The 20,763-nt window shown below is 39.1% G+C and overlaps 1 protein-coding gene across 2 annotated transcripts in view; it reads left to right on the forward strand.

Annotated features, from left to right (window-relative positions):
• Positions 1-20,405, forward strand: part of MTHFSD (methenyltetrahydrofolate synthetase domain containing) — a 110,576-nt gene extending 90,171 nt beyond the window's left edge. For both annotated transcript variants that reach the window (XM_053700910.1, XM_053700915.1), the window contains exons 6-8: positions 2,010-2,122; positions 3,048-3,173; positions 19,533-20,405. In XM_053700910.1, the coding sequence (XP_053556885.1) occupies positions 2,010-2,122; positions 3,048-3,173; positions 19,533-20,069 (776 nt within the window). In that variant the 3' untranslated portion in view covers positions 20,070-20,405. The remainder of the gene's footprint in view (positions 1-2,009; positions 2,123-3,047; positions 3,174-19,532) is intronic.
• The last annotated feature ends 358 nt before the right edge of the window (positions 20,406-20,763 follow it).

Here is a 20,763-nt window from a genome sequence, read left to right on the forward strand (position 1 = left end):
AAATATTATTTGAAAAATATTATTAGGAAGTTGTTTTATATTATAATTTATATTTTATTCAGATTGCACTGTAAAGATTTTTAATAATAAATGTTATGAAATTTTAGAAACTTTTTAAGACAGCAGCAGATTTCTTGTATTAAATATGAAATGAATGTGTATATATAAAAACTTTTACATGTTGCTGCAATCTAATGCATTTGTCACTTTAAAATGCAACAAATGGTTAATTTGGATCTGGAGTTAAGGGGTATAAATTACCCGCAAAAACAAAATGGAGTCATCTTGATAAAGGCTCTTTAATGAGCCGAAACGCGTAGAAGTGACTCCTGAGAACACCACAGAAACGGATTACAAATATCAATCGATCTTGATAGATTCTGCAGCTTGTAAAAAGATTTGAAAACAGCGATTTAAATTTCAACGCCTAAAGGATCCTACTTTCTGATAGGTTACCGTGGAGCATGTGAGTAAAATACAAGGCTGTGATTATCAGCCCCCACATTTACAAACTGAAAACTCCCAGAAGGTTCGGTAACCCACGATTCAGAGAGTAAGGTATAAAAACTTTCATATTTTCAACTGAATACTTAGGAATTCAACATTTCATATCATTGTGGATGAAAATCTCTTTTTAAATTGTGTGCGCACACTAAAAAATATCGGCAATAATCATATACTACTGGAGATCATAGTACTTTTGAATCATACCAATTCCCTTATTTAGGGTGAACAACACAATTGATATATATGGTGAACGGTACTGTTTATATCACTTGACATCAGATTAATACATTGATTTAGCTTTGTTGATGCAATTGTATATACATCCTGTAGTAAGGTGGATATTATGTTAATAACGGAATTGCAGACTACTTGATATATCTGCTAGACCGTTTTCTACCGATCTTTATAGCAAGGTAGATATCGGCACACAAATTCTTTTTAAAAAAGTTGATTGTAGACAATCTAAAAAAAAAATGCTATTTCCATTTTGGATTTTATAAAATATATTATATTGTTGCCACAATTGTTTGTTTGTTTTATCAGTTTAAATAATATATAAGATATTTTGAAATATTGGTTTTATAAATTGATTTATTGTATTAAAGTGTACATTTGTAACATATCAATTTGTAGTTTAGAATCTATCCCAGCTTATTATCTGAGCGCCACTCTCATTACCTATGGTATCTTTTTATTTTATGTAATTTAACCGTTGTGGGAGAATAACGGGATAAAGAGAGGTGGCTTTGGGAAATACATTTTCAGCTCTAGGGTCGAGAGTCCAACACATATTTTTTACCTAATCTAAAGAAACATGCTGCTGTTCTTTGTATAAGTTTTTAAGAAACAGTCTACTTGAAAATGTTTTTTGTTTAAAAAGATAGATAATCCCTTTATTACCCGTTCCCCAGTTTTGCATAACCAACCCTGTTATATTAATATACTTTTTACCTCTATGATAACCTGTATCTAGGCCTCTGCAGACTGCCCCTTATCTCAGTGCTTTTTATAATCTTGCATTTTAGCCATTCAATGCTGGTTCTTGCATAACTATTATCATAGGGAGTGAGTAAAATTGTATCTATTTGGCACACATGAACAAGCACGGTTTAGCTGTTGTGCAAGATTTAAATAGATAAGGGGTGGCCTGCTGGGACTTAGAAACAGGCAAACAGAGGTTATTAAGTATATTAATATAACAATGTTGGTAATGCAAAGCTGGAGAATAGGTAGTAAATGTGTTATCTATCTTTTTAAAAAATAAAAAAAATTAAGTGCACTGTCTCTTTAATGGGTGCTGCCATTTTGGTACTTAGATTTCACAGCAGGTCTTTGAAGAAGAATTGCTGCATTTATTCCAAACCTCAGCACTGAAATGCAGTGAAAAATAGATTTCAACATGGCGCACCCATGACTAGAGGGAGGTGGGGAATAACCTAAATTCTATGTTTATAAAATGTATTTAGTGTTTACTGCCCCTACTGATCTACAGTTTTTTGCAGGTTGGAGAATCGGGAAAGGGGAAGGTTTTGCTGATATGGAATATGCAATGATGGTGGCTATGGGAGCAGTCACTGAACACACAGTTGTGGTCACAGTAGTTCACGATTGTCAAGTATGTAACTGTTAGTGGCTTTAATCCATTACATTAGGCATTTTTTATATTTTCCCATTCTTTCTTGTCACAAACGAACTTAGTGGAACTGCTTCGTTTCCCACAGTACATTTTTTTTATCTAAATCTTAATTAGATTGAAGCCAGAACTCTGCTTTCGTTCTTATATAACATTTCTTTTTTTAGAGTGAGTTGTTTAAAGGGATATTTAACAGCATGAGCTTTTAATATAAAATGTTTAATAACGTGTAGAAATTTTTTTTTCAATATAATTTCATTATTTATTTTGTCTCCTTTCCCTGTAATTTAATTTTGAAAAGGACTGATGTCTAAAAATCTATAAAATAGGTTCTGCCATGTTTAAACTTGATTCCCCCTTATCTACCTTTCCTGCTGTGGACAATTGGGGACAGATATAAAACAGAGAGACTGTCCAAACAAGGCTAAGGAGCATAGAATTTTTAATTATGTAACCGGGTTTCCACACAGCCTTGTATGGACAGTCTCTTTTATTTTCTGTTTTATGTCTGTTTCTAATTGTCCTCAGCAGGAGAACTAAATAAGGGAGAATACTTAAGTTTAAACATGGCAGCGCCAATTAATTTATAACTTTATAGAATCTAATCCGTTACGCTTAAAATAATATAATTGTAAAAAATAAATCTACATATTTTAAGGCTAATCTTTACATCATTATGTCTAGCATTTTTTACTGTTTAACCTGCAGATCCCCCCAGTCTTGGATCTCCTGCTTGGTCAGAATTTACCCAGATGTAATGCAGCCTCCATATATAGAAGAATAGCTCTGGTCTCTGATATTGCTTTTGCACAAAGTTGATTTGCTTTGGACTGAAAAAATTATGTTTTGTCCCAAATTATTTTTCACTTCACTAATGAAATTCTGTTTTTCTTCTGGTTTGTTGTAGGTGGTTGACTTTTCAGAGGAGCTGTTAGACGATCACGATCTCACAGTAGATTTCATTTTGACACCTACACGCGTTATTAAAACTGAATGCATGCGCCCAAAGCCACAAGGAATAATATGGTCTAAGGTGAGTCCTGATTTTTATATATATATATATATATATATATATATATATATATATATATATATATATATAGAGAGAGAGAGAGAGAGATACACACTATGTATATTGTGTGTGTGTATATATATATATATATATATATATATATACTGTATATATGACACACACACACACACAAAAACTGTTTTTATATATAATAGTTTTATTTTAAGAAATGAGCTCATTTGTAATCTGTTATTTTCCATTGTTTATTCAGCCCCCAGTGACAAGTTAACACCCCTAAAGGTCATTTGTTAGAGATCACAAGCACATTTTGGGCTAAGCATTTTGAATTATGAAAAATAATATGAATGCTTCTGTTAGACAGTTCTGTGAGAAAATTGTGTGATGTTTTTTGTAATTCAATGCTGGTGATGTCTTCCCACATTCATTGGGCAAAAATCAAAATGCTGAGCAGGACTTCCAGAAATGTTCCATCCTACCAGCAAAATAACTTGTTCAGTGCATACAACCGCTTCACAAACCGTCTTTTCTTTCATGTAATTAGCAAGAGTCCATGAGCTAGTGACGTATGGGATAAACATTCCTAACAGGAGGGGCAAAGTTTCCCAAACCTCAAAATGCCTATAAATACACCCCTCACCACACCCACAAATCAGTTTTACAAACTTTGCCTCCTATGGAGGTGGTGAAGTAAGTTTGTGCTAGATTCTACGTTGATATGCGCTCCGCAGCAGGTTGGAGCCCGGTTTTCCTCTGAGCGTGCAGTGAATGTCAGAGGGATGTGAGGAGAGTATTGCCTATTTGAATGCAATGATCTCCTTCTACGGGGTCTATTTCATAGGTTCTCTGTTATCGGTCGTAGAGATTCATCTATTACCTCCCTTTTCAGATCGACGATATACTCTTATATACCATTTCCTCTACTGATTCTCGTTTCAGTACTGGTTTGGCTTTCTACTACATGTAGATGAGTGTCCTGGGGTAAGTAAGTCTTATTTTCTGTGACACTCTAAGCTATGGTTGGGCACTTTATATAAAAGTTCTAAATATATGTATTCAAACATTTATTTGCCTTGACTCAGGATGTTCAACGTTCCTTATTTCAGACAGTCAGTTTCATATTTGGGATAATGCATATGAATAAATCATTTTTTTCTTACCTTAAAAATTTGACTTTTCCCTGTGGGCTGTTAGGCTCGCGGGGGCTGAAAATGCTTCATTTTATTGCGTCATTCTTGGCGCGGACTTTTTTGGCGCAAATTTTTTTTTCTGTTTCCGGCGTCATACGTGTCGCCGGAAGTTGCGTAATTTTTTACGTTCTTTTGCGCCAAAAGTGTCGGCGTTCCGGATGTGGCGTCATTTTTGGCGCCAAATAATGTGGGCGTCTTTTTTGGCGCTAAATAAATATGGGCGTCACTATTGTCTCCACATTATTTAAGTCTCATTATTTTGTGCTTCTGGTTGCTAGAAGCTTATTCACTGGTATTTTTTCCCATTCCTGAAACTGTCATTTAAGGAATTTGATCAATTTTGCTTTATATGTTCTTTTTTTCTATTACATATTGCAAGATGTCCCACGTTGAAGCTGAGTCAGAAGATACTTCTGGAAAATCGCAGCCTGGTGCTGGAGCTACCAAAGCTAAGTGTATCTGCTGTAAACTTTTGGTATCTGTTCCTCCAGCTGTTGTTTGTACTGTTTGTCATGACAAACTTGCTAATGCAGATAATATTTCCTTTAGTACTGTTACATTACCTGTTGCTGTTCCGTCAACATCTAATATTCAGAGTGTTCCTGATAACATAAGAGATTTTGTTTCTAAATCCATTAAGAAGGCTATGTCTGTTATTCCTCCTTCTAGTAAACGTAAAAAGTCTTTTAAAACTTCTCATTTTTCAGATGAATTTTTAAATGAACATCATCATTCTGATACTGATATTGGTTCTTCTGATTCAGAGGATTCTGTCTCAGAGGTTGATGCTGATAAATCTTCATATTTATTTAAAATGGAATTTATTCGTTCTTTACTTAAAGAAGTCCTAATTGCATTAGAAATTGAGGATTCTAGTCCTCTTGATACTAAATCTAAACGTTTAGATAAGGTTTTTAAATCTCCTGTACTTATTCCAGAAGTGTTTCCTGTCCCTGGTGCTATTTCTGAAGTAATTACCAGGGAATGGAATAATTTGGGTAATTCTTTAACTCCTTCTAAACGTTTTAAGCAATTATATCCTGTGCCATCTGACAGATTAGAATTTTGGGACAAAATCCCTAAGGTTGATGGGGCTGTCTCTACTCTTGCTAAGCGTACTACTATTCCTACGGCAGATGGTACTTCCTTTAAGGATCCTTTAGATAGGAAAATTGAATCCTTTCTAAGAAAAGCTTACTTGTGTTCAGGTAATCTTCTTAGACCTGCTATATCTTTAGCGGATGTTGCTGCAGCTTCAACTTTTTGGTTAGAAGCTTTAGCGCAACAGGTAACAGATCATAATTCTCATAGCATTATTATTCTTCTACAACATGCTAATAATTTTATTTGTGATGCCATCTTTGATATCATTAGAGTTGATGTCAGGTATATGTCTCTAGCTATTTTAGCTAGAAGAGCTTTATGGCTTAAAACTTGGAATGCTGATATGTCTTCTAAGTCTACTCTGCTTTCCCTTTCTTTCCAGGGTAATAAATTATTTGGTTCTCAGTTGGATTCTATTATCTCAACTGTTACTGGAGGGAAAGGAACTTTTTTACCACAGGATAAAAAATCTAAAGGTAAATTTAGGTCTAATAATCGTTTTCGTTCCTTTCGTCACAGCAAGGAACAAAAGCCTGATCCTTCATCCTCAGGAGCGGTATCAGTTTGGAAACCATCTCCAGTCTGGAATAAATCCAAGCCTTTTAGAAAACCAAAGCCAGCTCCCAAGTCCACATGAATGTGCGGCCCTCATTCCAGCTCAGCTGGTAGGGGGCAGATTACGTTTTTTCAAAGAAATTTGGTTCAATTCCGTTCACAATCTCTGGATTCAGAACATTGTTTCAGAAGGGTACAGAATTGACTTCAAGATAAGGCCTCCTGCAAAGAGATTTTTTCTTTCCCGTGTCCCAGTAAACCTAGCGAAGGCTCAAGCATTTCTGAAATGTGTTTCAGATCTAGAGTTGGCTGGAGTAATTATGCCAGTTCCAGTTCTGGAACAGGGGCTGGGGTTTTATTCAAATCTCTTCATTGTACCAAAGAAGGAGAATTCCTTCAGACCAGTTCTGGATCTAAAAATATTGAATCGTTATGTAAGGATACCAACATTCAAAATGGTAACTATAAGGACTATCCTGCCTTTTGTTCAGCAAGAGCATTATATGTCCACAATAGATTTACAGGATGCATATCTGCATATTCCGATTCATCCAGATCATTTTCAGTTTCTGAGATTCTCTTTCCTAGACAAGCATTACCAGTTTGTGGCTCTACCGTTTGGCCTAGCTACAGCTCCAAGAATTTTTACAAAGGTTCTCGGTGCCATTCTGTCTGTAATCAGAGAACAGGGTATTGTGGTATTTCCTTATTTGGACGATATCTTGGTACTTGCTCAGTCTTCACATTTAGCAGAATCTCATACGAATCGACTTGTGTTGTTTCTTCAAGATCATGGTTGGAGGATCAATTTACCAAAAAGTTCATTGATTCCTCAGACAAGGGTAACCTTTTTAGGTTTCCAGATAGATTCAGTGTCCATGACTCTGTCACTAACGGACAAGAGACGTCTAAAATTGATATCAGCTTGTCGAAACCTTCAGTCACAATCATTCCCTTCGGTAGCTTTATGCATGGAAATTCTAGGTCTTATGACTGCAGCATCGGACGCGATCCCCTTTGCTCGTTTTCACATGCGACCTCTTCAGCTCTGTATGCTGAACCAGTGGTGCAGGGATTACACAAAGATATCTCAATTAATATCTTTAACACCGATTGTACAACACTCTCTGATGTGGTGGACAGATCACCATAGTTTAGTTCAGGGGGCTTCTTTTGTTCTTCCTACCTGGACTGTAATTTCAACAGATGCAAGTCTGACAGGTTGGGGAGCTGTTTGGGGGTCTCTGACAGCACAAGGGGTTTGGGAATCTCAGGAGGTGAGATTACCGATCAATATTTTGGAACTCCGTGCAATTTTCAGAGCTCTTCAGTCATGGCCTCTTCTAAAGAGAGAATCGTTCATTTGTTTTCAGACAGACAATGTCACAACTGTGGCATACATCAATCATCAAGGAGGGACTCACAGTCCTCTGGCTATGAGGGAAGTATCTCGAATTCTGGTATGGGCGGAATCCAGCTCCTGTCTAGTTTCTGCGGTTCATATCCCAGGTATAGACAATTGGGAAGCGGATTATCTCAGCCGCCAAACGTTACATCCGGGCGAATGGTCTCTTCACCCAGAGGTATTTCTTCATTATGTTCAAATGTGGGGACTTCCAGAAATAGATCTGATGGCCTCTCATCTAAACAAGAAACTTCCCAGGTATCTATCCAGATCCAGGGATCCTCAAGCGGAAGCAGTGGATGCATTGTCACTTCCTTGGAAGTATCATCCTGCCTATATCTTTCCGCCTCTAGTTCTTCTTCCAAGAGTAATCTCCAAGATTCTGAAGGAATGCTCGTTTGTTCTGCTGGTAGCTCCAGCATGGCCTCACAGGTTTTGGTATGCGGATCTTGTCCGGATGGCCTCTTGCCAACCGTGGACTCTTCCGTTAAGACCAGACCTTTTGTCGCAAGGTCCTTTTTTCCATCAGGATCTCAAATCCTTAAATTTAAAGGAGATATATTATAGAGTCTGGAAGACTTATATTTCTTGGTGTCTTTCTCATCATTTTTCCTGGCATTCTTTTAAAATTCCGAGAATTTTACAGTTTCTTCAGGATGGTTTGGATAAAGGTTTGTCTGCAAGTTCCTTGAAAGGACAAATCTCTGCTCTTTCTGTTCTTTTTCACAGACAGATTGCTAATCTTCCTGATATTCATTGTTTTGTACAAGCTTTGGTTCGTATAAAACCTGTCATTAAGTCAATTTCTCCTCCTTGGAGTTTGAATTTGGTTCTGGGGGCTCTTCAAGCTCCTCCGTTTGAACCTATGCATTCGTTGGACATCAAATTACTTTCTTGGAAAGTTTTGTTCCTTTTGGCCATCTCTTCTGCCAGACGAGTTTCTTAATTATCTGCTCTTTCTTGTGAGTCTCCTTTTCTGATTTCTCATCAGGATAAGGCGGTGTTGCGAACTTCTTTTAAATTTTTACCTAAGGTTGTGAATTCTAACAACATTAATAGAGAAATTGTGGTTCCTTCATTGTGTCCTAATCCTAAGAATTCTAAGGAGAGATCATTGCATTCTTTGGATGTAGTTAGAGCTTTGAAATATTATGTTGAAGCTACTAAGAATTTCCGAAAGACTTCTAGTCTATTTGTTATCTTTTCCGGTTCTAGGAAAGGTCAGAAGGCCTCTGCCATTTCTTTGGCATCTTGGTTGAAATCTTTAATTCATCATGCTTATGTCGAGTCGGGTAAAACTCCGCCTCAAAGGATTACAGCTCATTCTACTAGGTCAGTTTCTACTTCCTGGGCGTTTAGGAATGAAGCTTCGGTTGATCAGATTTGCAAAGCAGCAACTTGGTCTTCTTTGCATACTTTTACTAAATTCTACCATTTTGATGTGTTTTCTTCTTCTGAAGCTGTTTTTGGTAGAAAAGTACTTCAGGCAGCTGTTTCAGTTTGAATCTTCTGCTTATAATTTCATTTTTTTTCATTTAATCTTTATTTTGGGTGTGGATTATTTTTCAGCGGAATTGGCTGTCTTTATTTTATCCCTCCCTCTCTAGTGACTCTTGCGTGGAAAGATCCACATCTTGGGTAGTCATCCCATACGTCACTAGCTCATGGACTCTTGCTAATTACATGAAAGAAAACATAATTTATGTAAGAACTTACCTGATAAATTCATTTCTTTCATATTAGCAAGAGTCCATGAGGCCCACCCTTTTTTGTGGTGGTTATGATTTTTTTGTATAAAGCACAATTATTCCAATTCCTTATTTTTTATGCTTTCGCACTCTTTTCTTATCACCCCACTTCTTGGCTATTCGTTAAACTGATTTGTGGGTGTGGTGAGGGGTGTATTTATAGGCATTTTGAGGTTTGGGAAACTTTGCCCCTCCTGGTAGGAATGTATATCCCATACGTCACTAGCTCATGGACTCTTGCTAATATGAAAGAAATGAATTTATCAGGTAAGTTCTTACATAAATTATGTTTTCTATGCATCTTGTGCCCACTACTTGTTGATTTATCAAGAATAATTTAATTTATGGGTCTTCTTTTGTGATTCTCCCTAGTTTTAGTCTATAAAATAATATCATTTATTTGTAGAGCGCCAGCAGATTCCGCAACGCTGTAAACATGATATGTGAAGGTTATTTTCTGATAAAATTCTGATCTCTAACCAACCGTACACTAATCCAAATTTATAATTAAATGGACATGAAAGTAAAATATTTTCACGATTCACGCAGTTTTTTTTTTTTTTTTTTTTTTTTTTTTTTAAATTTCAAATTATTTCTATTATTAAATAGATTTAATTCTTCTGGTATCCTACTTTTTTTGCAAGCTTTATCTGAACGATGAACGTTTTTAATTTTCAATTTCATATCTCATATCTCTTATATTTAAAGAAATAAATAATCACCCCCAGTTGGACCATGTTACCTCACATATAGGTCCATAACCCCCTTCTTTTCCTTATTGTAAGCAATCTACCCCCTATTCTCAATAACCAATTATACTGGGGTATTAAGTGTGATTGCATAGACAACAAATGAAGAATATATTTAAAAATGGGGCACAGTGTGACACATGAAAACCACAAAATACTTTTTGGCCCATACACAGGGGTCAAGTCCTACAAAAAAAAGTGTGGGAACTCACCAAGACTTCCACCCCCCCCCTCCCCGCTCACAATCAATAGTGTTTTTTTATATATATATATATATATATATATATATACACACACACACACACTGTATTTAAGTGTATATAATCTATACACTTTGGCTAATGAAAGCAAATTAAATCCAATGAAGGGTTGAATGGATGCCGTTAGCCCTGAGAATCCTTCTCTGTCACAGAGTCTCACCTACTTAAGGTGCAATAGTCCTATTTCTGCTGAGGGGAGCTAAATAACCCCAGAGCAAGCCACACAGAAATGTAAGCACCATGTATTATACACATTGCGGGGTGATCACACAGCAGGACCGCTGACAGTCTTACATTTAGTGTATTGTAGGAAGTGTTACTGCCCATTACTAGAGAATCTCCCCATCCCTCTAACAAGACTGTGCTTCAGCTTCAACCACCAGCAACAGCAGTGTTTACTGAAACATTTCTGTTCTCTGCTACAAAAATAGTGCAGGAACTCCGTTCCCATGCATTCCCACACGACTCTACCCCTGCCCATACATGCACTCGTATAGGTGAATGTGTTTTCTGTGGGACATTTTACTGCAGTCTAGCAATCTTCTGGAGGCTGTACACCAGTATAATAAAATAAATATCTTAATTTCGTTCTGCTACATTTGTGTTTCCAGTCTCTATTGCTGTACTTTTTCATTTCTCAGAGATGTGGAGAAGCCAAAAGCGCTATAAAAAAAAAAAGTTTCTGAAAATACTTAACATGCCCAAACAATGAGAAGATATGCTTGTACTAAGTCACTTCTAAGTCACTTTTTAAATGTAATTAACCAGACAGATCAGTCTTTATGTGTTGTCTAGACACTAAAGTTAATTTACGGTTAGGATAATACATTTATAATATTTTGTATAGTATAGTAATGTGTTGATGTGCAGTTTTCACTTTGTCAGGAACTGTTTTCATTGTGTCACTGTCCTGAAAAATTATTTCTTTCTAATGACACGATGAGTCCACGGATCATCTAATTACTATTAGGAATATCACTCCTGCCCAGCAGGAGGGGGCAAAGAGCACCACAGCAAAGATGTTAAATATCACCTCCCTTCCCTCCAACCCCAGTCATTCTTTTTGCCTATGTTAGAGCAAGGTGGTAAAGTTAGGTGTTAAAAAAGATTCTTCAAGCAAGATTTTATTATTTTTTTAAGTAGTGCAAGATTGGGCTGCTTTGTCCTAGGGTGTAGCCGTAGTCCATATCAGTCTCTTCAGTAGAGCAGTGGTGGCTTTCAAGCAATGGGAACTTGTGGGACATAATTCTCACTGCGCCTCCCATGTAGTTAATGCTGCCCTAATACTGAAAGCCTGAGTAAGATTACTCAGTCTTTATCTCTTTTTCCACAGGTCCATGTGAGGGAGAAGACATCTCAAGCCTAGTGAGCTGCCTGGCAGATTTATGAGGTAAGTGCTGACTTTATTTTTCTGGGAAACTCAGGAAAAATTGGGCACTTTATTCACTAAGGGACACATGAATTTCTCCTATATATTTGGGGGAACATATAAAGGCAGTATTATTATGGCAGGCACTGGGGCTGAGGAGGTTAATTAAGGCTCAGTTTGATGTGGTTTCACTTCTCCCGGCGTCTTGACTTTAAAATATACCGACCGGGAGGTTCATTTTTTTTAGACGCCCACGGTGGGCGGGGCTAACTGAGACGGCAGTTTGCTGTTGCGTGCCATTTTCCCTTTCACTTCTTGTGACCAGAGGGTACAATAGGTTGTGTCAGATAGCAGTCTCAGTCAGTTAAGCGCATAATAAGACTTAATGCTGCGCTTTTAGGTCCGGACAGCTGTTCATTGTGCTGCAAGTCGAGTTTCAGATCTTTTACTGGGAGAATACTATCCGGTGTCAGCAGGGCAGGTAGGCACCTCAGCAAAGCTAAGCTGACATGTAAAGGTGGTCATTAGTACTTGTGTAACACTATTTAGTTCTTTACTGCAAAAAATAAAAAAGTTACGTTTTAAAATTTAAAGAGACAGTAACGTTTTTTTGTGTTTTAATTTTTATCAAAAGGTTAAGTTTTTTTGTTGGTAATTTGTTCCATTGTGAGTCAGAATGGACCAAGATGCCCTGCAAAGTGTTACTTTATGTTTTGATGCTAATGTGGAACCACCAATCCCTTTCTGTTCCTCATGTATTGAGAGAACTTTAAATTATAGTGAGAGACTTTTTCCTGAGCCAACATTGTCTAAGGCGGATGCTGTTCAAGAGTCTAATGACAATGTTCAATATATGCCGCAGCTTTCTCCTCAAGTGTCCAAAATATTATTGCCCACACATGCAGTGCCCTGCGCTACCTCTCTAACTCCACCTGGAGTTACGTTGCAAGACATCGCTTCCCTCATGTCCTCTGCGGTTTCTGATGCGTTGTCTGCTTTTCCCATGCTGCAGGGAAAGCGCAAGAGGAAAAGTAAACATTCAGTAAGTGAGATTACTGACGCAGTTGTTGCTATTTCGAATGCCCCCTCCCAGAAGCCTGAGGAGGAGGATACTTTGGTAGCATCTGAGGGTAAAATCTCAGACTAAGACAGTGTAATTCCTTCTGCTGATACTGAAGTTTTATCCTTCAGGTTTAAGCTAGAACACCTCCGTCTGTTACTTAATGAGGTTTTAGCTACACTGGACGACAGCGACACCACAGTCGTAGTTAATCCTAAGAAATCCAGTAAGCTAAACAAATATTTTGATGCACCTTCCATGGTGGAGGTTTTTCCTGTACCAGATGGAGCTACAGAGATCATTGCTAAGGAATGGGTGAGACCGGGTATCCCTTGTTCCCCATCCTCTATATTTAAAAAGATGTTTCCTATAGCAGACTCTATCAAGGAGTCTTAGCAGACACTACCCAAGGTGGATGGGGCAATTTCCACTCTGGCTAAGAGGACTACTATTCCCATAGAGGATAATTGTTCTTTTAAGGATCCTATGGACAAAAAATTACAGGGGTTACTCAAGAAGATGTATGTACATCACGGTTTACAATGGCAACCTGCAGTGTGCATTGCTACCGTCACTAGTGTGGCGGCATGCTGGTTTGATGTGTTGTCTGATTTTATTAGGACAGACACTCCCCTTGAAGAGATCTAGGATAGGATCAAGGCCCTTAAGTTGGCCAATTCCTTTATTATGGATGCTCCCCTACAGGTTATTAAACTGGGAGCAAAGATTTTTGGTTTTGCTGTGCTGGCCCGCAGAGCTTTATGGTTAAAATCTTGGTCTGCGGACGTGTCATCTAAGTCTAAACTTTTGCCGATTCCTTACAAGGGAAAGACCTTGTTTGGACCGGGTTTGACGGAAATAATTTCTGAAATTACGGGAGGAAAGGGCCATTTCCTCCTTCAGGATAGAGAAATAATCAAAAGGGATGTCAGTGTAATTTTTGTTCCTTTCGAAATTTCAAGGGAAATCCTTCCACTCCTTCTTCCAAGCAAGAGCAGTCCAAACCTTCCTGGAGACCCAATCAGTCTTGGAACAAGGGGAAACAGTCCAAAAAGCCTGCTATTGAATCAAAAGCAGCATGAAGGGCCTGCCCCCGATCCGGGACCAGATCTTGTGGGGGGCAGACTTTCCTTCTTCACTCAGGCTTGGGTTTGAGATGTTCAGGATCCCTAGGCGGTGGACATCGTGTCCCAGGGATACAAACTAGAGTTCAAAACATTTCCTCCCAGGGGCAGGTTTCTGCTTTCAAAGTTATCTGTAGTCCAGACAATAAGAGAGACGTTCTTACACTGTGTTCAGTACCTCTCCGACCTGGGAGTGATTGTTCATGTTCCGATACAGGAACGGGGTCTGGGATTCTATTCCAAACTGTTCGTGGTTCCCAAAAAGGAGGGAACCTTCAGACCAATTTTAGATCTCAAGAGTCTAAACAAATTCCTCAGAGTGCCGTCCTTCAAGATGGAAACTATTCGTTCCATTCTTCCTTTTGTCCAAGAGGGTCAATTTATGACAACGATGGATTTAAAGAACGCGTACCTGCATGTCCCCATCCACAGGGACCATCACAAGTTTCTAAGGTTTGCATTTCTAGACAAACACTTCCAGTTTGTGACTCTTCCATTCGGCCTTGCCACAGCTCCCAGAATTTTCTCAAAGTTTCTGGGATCTCTGTTGGCGGTGCTCCGCTTGCGGGGCATTGCAGTGGCGCTTTATCTGGACAACATTCTGGTTTAGGCGCCATCCTTTCAACAAACAAGATCCCACCCGGAAATGTTGTTATCTTTCCTTTGATCTCACTGATGGAAGGTACATTTGGAAAGGAGTTCCTTAGTTCCAAATACAAGGGTAGTTTTCTTGGGAACCATAATAGATTCCTTATCAATGAAGATTTTTCTGACAGAAGTCAGGAAATCAAAGATTTTCGATTCTTGCCTAGCGCTTCAGTCCTCTCCTCGGCCATCAGTGGCTCAGTGCATGGTGATGATAGCAGCAATGGACATCATCCCGTTCGCTCGTTTCCACTTCAGACCTCTGCAGTTAAGCATGCTCAGTGGAACAGAGATTATGCGGATCTGTCTCCACGATTACAGCTGGAACAGGAGACAAGGGATTCTCTTCTTTGGTGGTTGTCTTAGGATCATCTCTCCCAAGGAACCTGCTTTTGCAGACCCTCTTGGGTGATTTTGACAACAGACGCCAGCCTTCTGGGATGAGGAGCAGTCTGGGGCTCTCTAAAGGCTCAGGGAACATGGACTCGGTCGGAGTCTGTCCTACCCATAAACATTCTGGAGCTGAGAGCAATCTTCAATGCTCTCCTGGCCTGGCCTCAGTTAGCCTCGGCCGTTTCATCAGGTTCCAGTCGGACAACATAACTTCAGTGGCTTACATGAACCATCAGGGAGGAACGCAGAAAGATCTTGACAGAGGTAGCCAAGATAATTCAGTGGGCGGAGACCCACAGTTGCTGACTGTCGGCGATTCACATCCCAGGAGTGGACAACTGGGAGGCAGACTTTCTGAGCAGGCAGACCTTTCAACCGGGGGAGTGGGAACTCCATCCGGAAGTATTTTACAGTCTAATTCTCAAATAGGGTCAGCTGGAATTGGATCTCATGGCATCGCGGCAAAATGCCAAGCTACCGAGGTACGGGTCAAGGGACCCTCAGGCTGTACTGATAGATGCCCTGGCGGTACCTTGGAATTTCAGTCTCGCATACCTATTTCCTCTGTTCGCTCTTCTACCTCAGGTCATTGCTCGAATCAAGCAGGAGAGGGCATCGGTGATCCTAATTGCACCGGCGTGGCCTCGCAGGATTTGGTATGCAGTCCTGGTGGACATGTGATCTCTTCCACCTTGGAGACTCCCGTTGAGGAAGGACCTTCTACTTCAGGGGCCCTTCCTTCACCCAAATCTAGACTGTTCGGAGATTGAACCCTTAATTCTATCCAAGCGTGGATTTTCGGAATCGGTCATTGACCATGATTCAGGCTCGTAAACCTGTGACTAGAAATATTTACCACAAGATATGGCGTAAATATCTATATTGGTGTGAATCCAAGGGCTACTCTTGGAGTAGAGTTAGGATTCCTAGAATTCTGTCCTTTCTCCAAGAAGGTTTGGAGAAGGGTTTATCGACAAGTTCCCTAAAGGGGCAAATATCTGCCTTGTCTATTTTGTTACATAAACGTCTGGCGGACGTCCCAGACGTACAATCGTTTTGTCAGGCCTTGGTCTGGATCAGGCCTGGGTTCAAGCCAGTTACTCCTCCCTGGAGTCTTAGTTTAGTGCTTAAGGTTTTTCAAGAGGCTCCGTTTGAGCCTATGCATTCCTTAGATATTAAGTTGTTATCTTGGAAAGTTTTGTTTCTTGTTGCTATCTCATCTGCTCATAGAGTGTCAGAACTCTCTGTATTACAGTATGAATCTCCTTACCTTATTTTTCATTCGGATAAGGTAGTTTTGCGTACTAAGTTAGGTTTTCTCCCTAAAGTAGTTTCAGATCGGAACATTAATCAGGAATTTGTTGTTCCTTCCTTTTGTCCTAATCCTCCTTCTCAGAAGGAACGGCTTCTGAACAATCTGGACATGGTGCCTGCACTAAAATTCTATTTGCAGTCGACTAAGGATTTTCGTCAGTCTTCTGCTCTGTTTGTGGTATTCTCTGGAAAATGTAAGGGGCAGAAAGCTACGGCTACTTCTCTTTCTTTGTGGCTGAAGAGTAACATTAGGTTTGCTTATGAAACTGCTGGACAGCAGCCTCCTGAGAGAGTTACAGCTCATTCTACGAGGGCTGTTTCCTCTTCCTGGAAATTCAAAAATTAAGCTTCTGTGGAACAGATTTGCAAGGCTGCAACTTGGTCCTCTCTTCACACTTTTTCAAAATCTTATAAATTTGACACTTTTGCCTCGGCTGAGGCCTCTTTTGGGAGAAAGGTTCATCAAACAGTGGTGCCTTCCGTTTAGGTTTCCTGTCTTGTCCCTCCCTTATCATCTGTGTACTCTAGCTTGAGTATTATTATCAGTTATTTATAGAGTCCAACAGATTCCGCAGCGCTATAAACAAAGGGGGAGTACAACAAAACAATTATAGGGATCAAATGGGTAGAGGGCCCTGCACTGTTGTAGTCAGCTCTTAAGAAGACGATCTACAAACAACTGGACTCTTAGGCTTACATTCTAAGGGAGTTCAGGGGATGGCAATGGAGGAGTGGAACTGGTAAAAAGTAAGGTTAGCATAGGTTGTATGCATCCCTGAACAGTAGAGTCTTTAGGGAGCGCTTGAAGCTTTCAAAACTAGGGGAGAGTCTTGTGGGGCGAGGCAGAGAGTTCCATAAGATGGGAGCCAGTCTGGAGAAGTCCAGTAAACGGGAGTGCGATGAGGTAACCAGAGAGGAGGAGAGTAGGAGGTCATGAGCAGAGCGAAGGGGACGGGAGGGAGAGTATCTGGAGACAAGGTCTGAGATATTTGGGGGAGCAGTGCAGTTGAGGGCTTTGTATGTCAGAGTGAGAATTTTGTGTTTGATCCTAGAGGCAAGAGGAAGCCAGTGAAGGGATTGGTAGAGTGGTGCAGCAGATGAAGAGCGACGTGTAAGTAAGATGAGTCTGGCAGAGGCATTCATTATGGATTGTATAGGAGCTAGGCGGCAGGTGGGGAGACCAGAGAGGACAGAGTTGCAGTAATCGAGGTGGGAAAGAATGAGAGAGTGGATTAAAATCTTAGTTGTGTCTTGTGTAAGGAAGTGTCTAATTTTAGTGATATTTTTAAGGTGGAAGGGCAGGCTTTGGCCAAGGACTTAATGTGAGGAGTGAAAGAAAGATCTGAGTCAAATGTCACCCCGAGACATGCGGGGTAGGGGTAATGATGGAGTTGTTGACAGTTATAGAGATATTGGGGTGGAGATTTTGGAAGAAGAGGAGTTCAGTTTTGGAGAGATTTAGCTTGAGGTAGTGAGAGAACATCCAGGAAGAGATGTGAGAAAGACAGTTAGTGACACGGGTTAGCAAGGAAGGAGATAGGTCTGGTGCAGAGAAGTAGATTTGGGTGTCATCGGCATACAAATGATATTGGAAACCGTGGGACTTTATTAGGGAACCTAGTGATGATTTGTAGATTGAGAAGAGAAGGGGACTGAGGACAGAGCCTTGCGGTACTCCGACAGAGTGGTGGAATTGATTCCCAATAGTAATTAGATGATCCGTGGACTCATTGTGTCATTAGAAAGAAAACAAAATTTATGCTTAACTGATAAATTTATTTATTTCTTGACACGATGAGTCCACGGCCCGCCCCGTTCTTTTTGGACAGGGTTAGTTAGTATGTTATAAACTTCAGACACCTCTGCACCTTTTTGCTTCCTTTCTCTCCTTTGCTTCGGTCGAATGACTAGGGTTGGAGGGAAGGGAGGTGATATTTAACAGCTTTGCTGTGGTGCTCTTTGCCGCCTCCTGCTGGGCAGGAGTGATATTTCCAATAGTAATTATCCCAATAATCTGTGGACTCATCATGTCAAGAAATAAATACATTTATAAGGTAAGCATAAATTTTGTTTTCTTAAATTGTATTCCCTATTAAAGGTATGGACTGTTCATTATTTATATTGTATTTATAAATTATTTATGATCTCTGTTATTACACTGGATATATACTACCATTTTCTGTTGCTGTGCACAGATATTGCAGTATTTAGCAATACATATATGCATTTCCCCCCCCCCCAACTATGTTGTAAAATATATTTTGTATGTTCTGTAATATTGATGTCAGCATTGTTGAGTAATAGGGAGATCTTAGCTTTTATTATGGAATGATTCCTAGTAAAAAGTGCCTAGTGTCTGATATATTGCCTGAAGCCTTGTCATTGTGGATGGAGAAAGGAGAAGGTACATGTAGTTAGTCCTTCCTCCCCTACTTTGTAGTTTACACAGACAGAGATGCATGTCACGTATACCTGGCGCTTAAGAGGGCAATGAAGTGGTAATGCTACCATTGCCTCTTTGTTGCAAGCAGTCAAGGCTTATTCTAGCTCAGAATACCACAAAATGTTGCTCTTTTAATTATGTATAACAGTTTTGAAAGAAATAATTAGATTCTTATTTGAAAAAAATTATATATATATATCCATCTAGATTGTAAATTCCCACAGCTCCCTTACTATCTTTTGATACATCTGTTCATCCTTTTTCTTAAAGAGACCTCAGCCCCTATATAACTGCCTTTGCACAAAATTAAATCTGTGTTATTGTCTGTAAAAATTCCCTACAAGGACATGTCAGATAATCCACACCTTGCATTAGTTACTTACACTGATCCATTATAATCCCTTAGATCAGACGGACAAATTGCATCGTTATTTAAATCTACTGTTAGTTAATCTTTTGTCACACCTATTTGTGCTCCAAATCCCCTGCTATTCTCCCATTGTTATTAGTTAAATTGCTACACTAACCTCATTCTTGAATGTGTAAAGTTTTGGACAAGCTGGTCAATCAAATAAAACATGTTAAGGGACTATGTCTTGTAATTGGCAGTTGTTTAAAAATTAAATTAAAATGGATTTTAAGCATAAATTACTCCCCTTCCTCGGACCAACTTCACTAAATAAATGGAAATTTATGCTTGATATCCAGCGTGTGCGGTCCTACTTTAGATATTTATGCAATTCTGTACCGGCACCCTGGTAGATGACACACCAGTAAGTGAGAGTGCAGTCCCTTTTGCATGATTTTATATATATATATATATATATATATATATATATATATATATATATATATATATATATATATATATATATATATATATATATATATACACACACATATACACACACACACACACAAAGGAAACACAATGTATTTTTGGCCCAGATGACTGAGAAATTGGAGTGCCTCATTATAATTATGTAATTGTGTTTTATTTCAGATTAGTGAGGAAATGATGGTTAAGATACCGATTCTAAGAAAACTTCTAGACAAAGAAAGAAGAGCTGGAAAAGATGTTAATCTGAAAACCAGTGAAGATTCCACTGCTGAAAGCAGGAATGAATATTCATGTTCCAGGGTATCTGAGAAGACTACTGAAGTATCCAGCTCTAGAAAGCAAGGGTTGACTGATCGGCAGGACACTGTGCAGGAGGTGGCCACAGTGTATGTAGGAGATATCCCACAGAGTACTCGAGTTAGTGAGCTGAAGGGCATATTAAGAGAGCGAGGAGCAGCACCGCTGAGGCTAACATGGCAAGGAGCCCAGCACAGGGCCTTCCTTGACTACCAGGACAGGTGCCAGGCGGAAAAGGCCCTGAATAGCTTGGCAGGTCTGAGCATTGCTGGTCATTCTGTTCGAATAGAAATGGCCAGAACGCAAAGACTTAAAGGAAATGAACGGCGAGGGTATGAGGACAAGGAATCTGGAACACTCATAAATCAAAGCAAATTAAGTGATCAGATTGGATCAAGTTAAGTATTAAGCTTTTTTTCTGACTGATATATACTCCTCGGGTACTGTGGAATTGGACTCTAAAATCCTTCTAGACATCATTAAAAAAAAAAATTAAAACACTCCAAGGATATGAAAGACCATCCTTTACCTTTTTAAATTATGTAAGACTGCTTTACTTCAATTGCAGATTTCAAAAAATGAATGGACGTGAACAACTCATTATTTTAGTGCTTGCTGTGTCTGGCTTAGCACACATTTTGAAAAGAAAAGTAGGTTTATTCAGCAATGAAAAAAAAACATAAAAACATTATCTGTGACTTATTTTAAGAAATATAACAAAATGTTGTCATATTGCAATGTCTGAGGATTGTGTACTCCTAACACCCAGGCTCAATCAGCTGGTTAATCAGATACCAACACCCGCATCCTACCTTACTAAATGTGTAGCTAGGATTACTGCCCAACTAGTATTTTTAAACATCTGGTCAATGTCGGGAATTGTGGCTGGATGATTTTAAACAAATAGGGCTTAAGATAAGAAACATATATTTTTTTCATAAGGGGGAATTCAACTGCTGGCCAGTAGGAGGAGGCAGATACTTAATATTCTACAAATGTTTAATGCTTCTTACCTCTCTGGTATCCTAGTCTTGTCTTTGCCTCCACAGGAGGAATGTGAAAAATTGAGGTGCTCCAGAATCTTTGTTGGAGTTGG

The sequence above is a fragment of the Bombina bombina genome, chromosome 1 (assembly GCF_027579735.1).
Source record: "Bombina bombina isolate aBomBom1 chromosome 1, aBomBom1.pri, whole genome shotgun sequence".
NCBI lineage: Eukaryota > Metazoa > Chordata > Amphibia > Anura > Bombinatoridae > Bombina > Bombina bombina.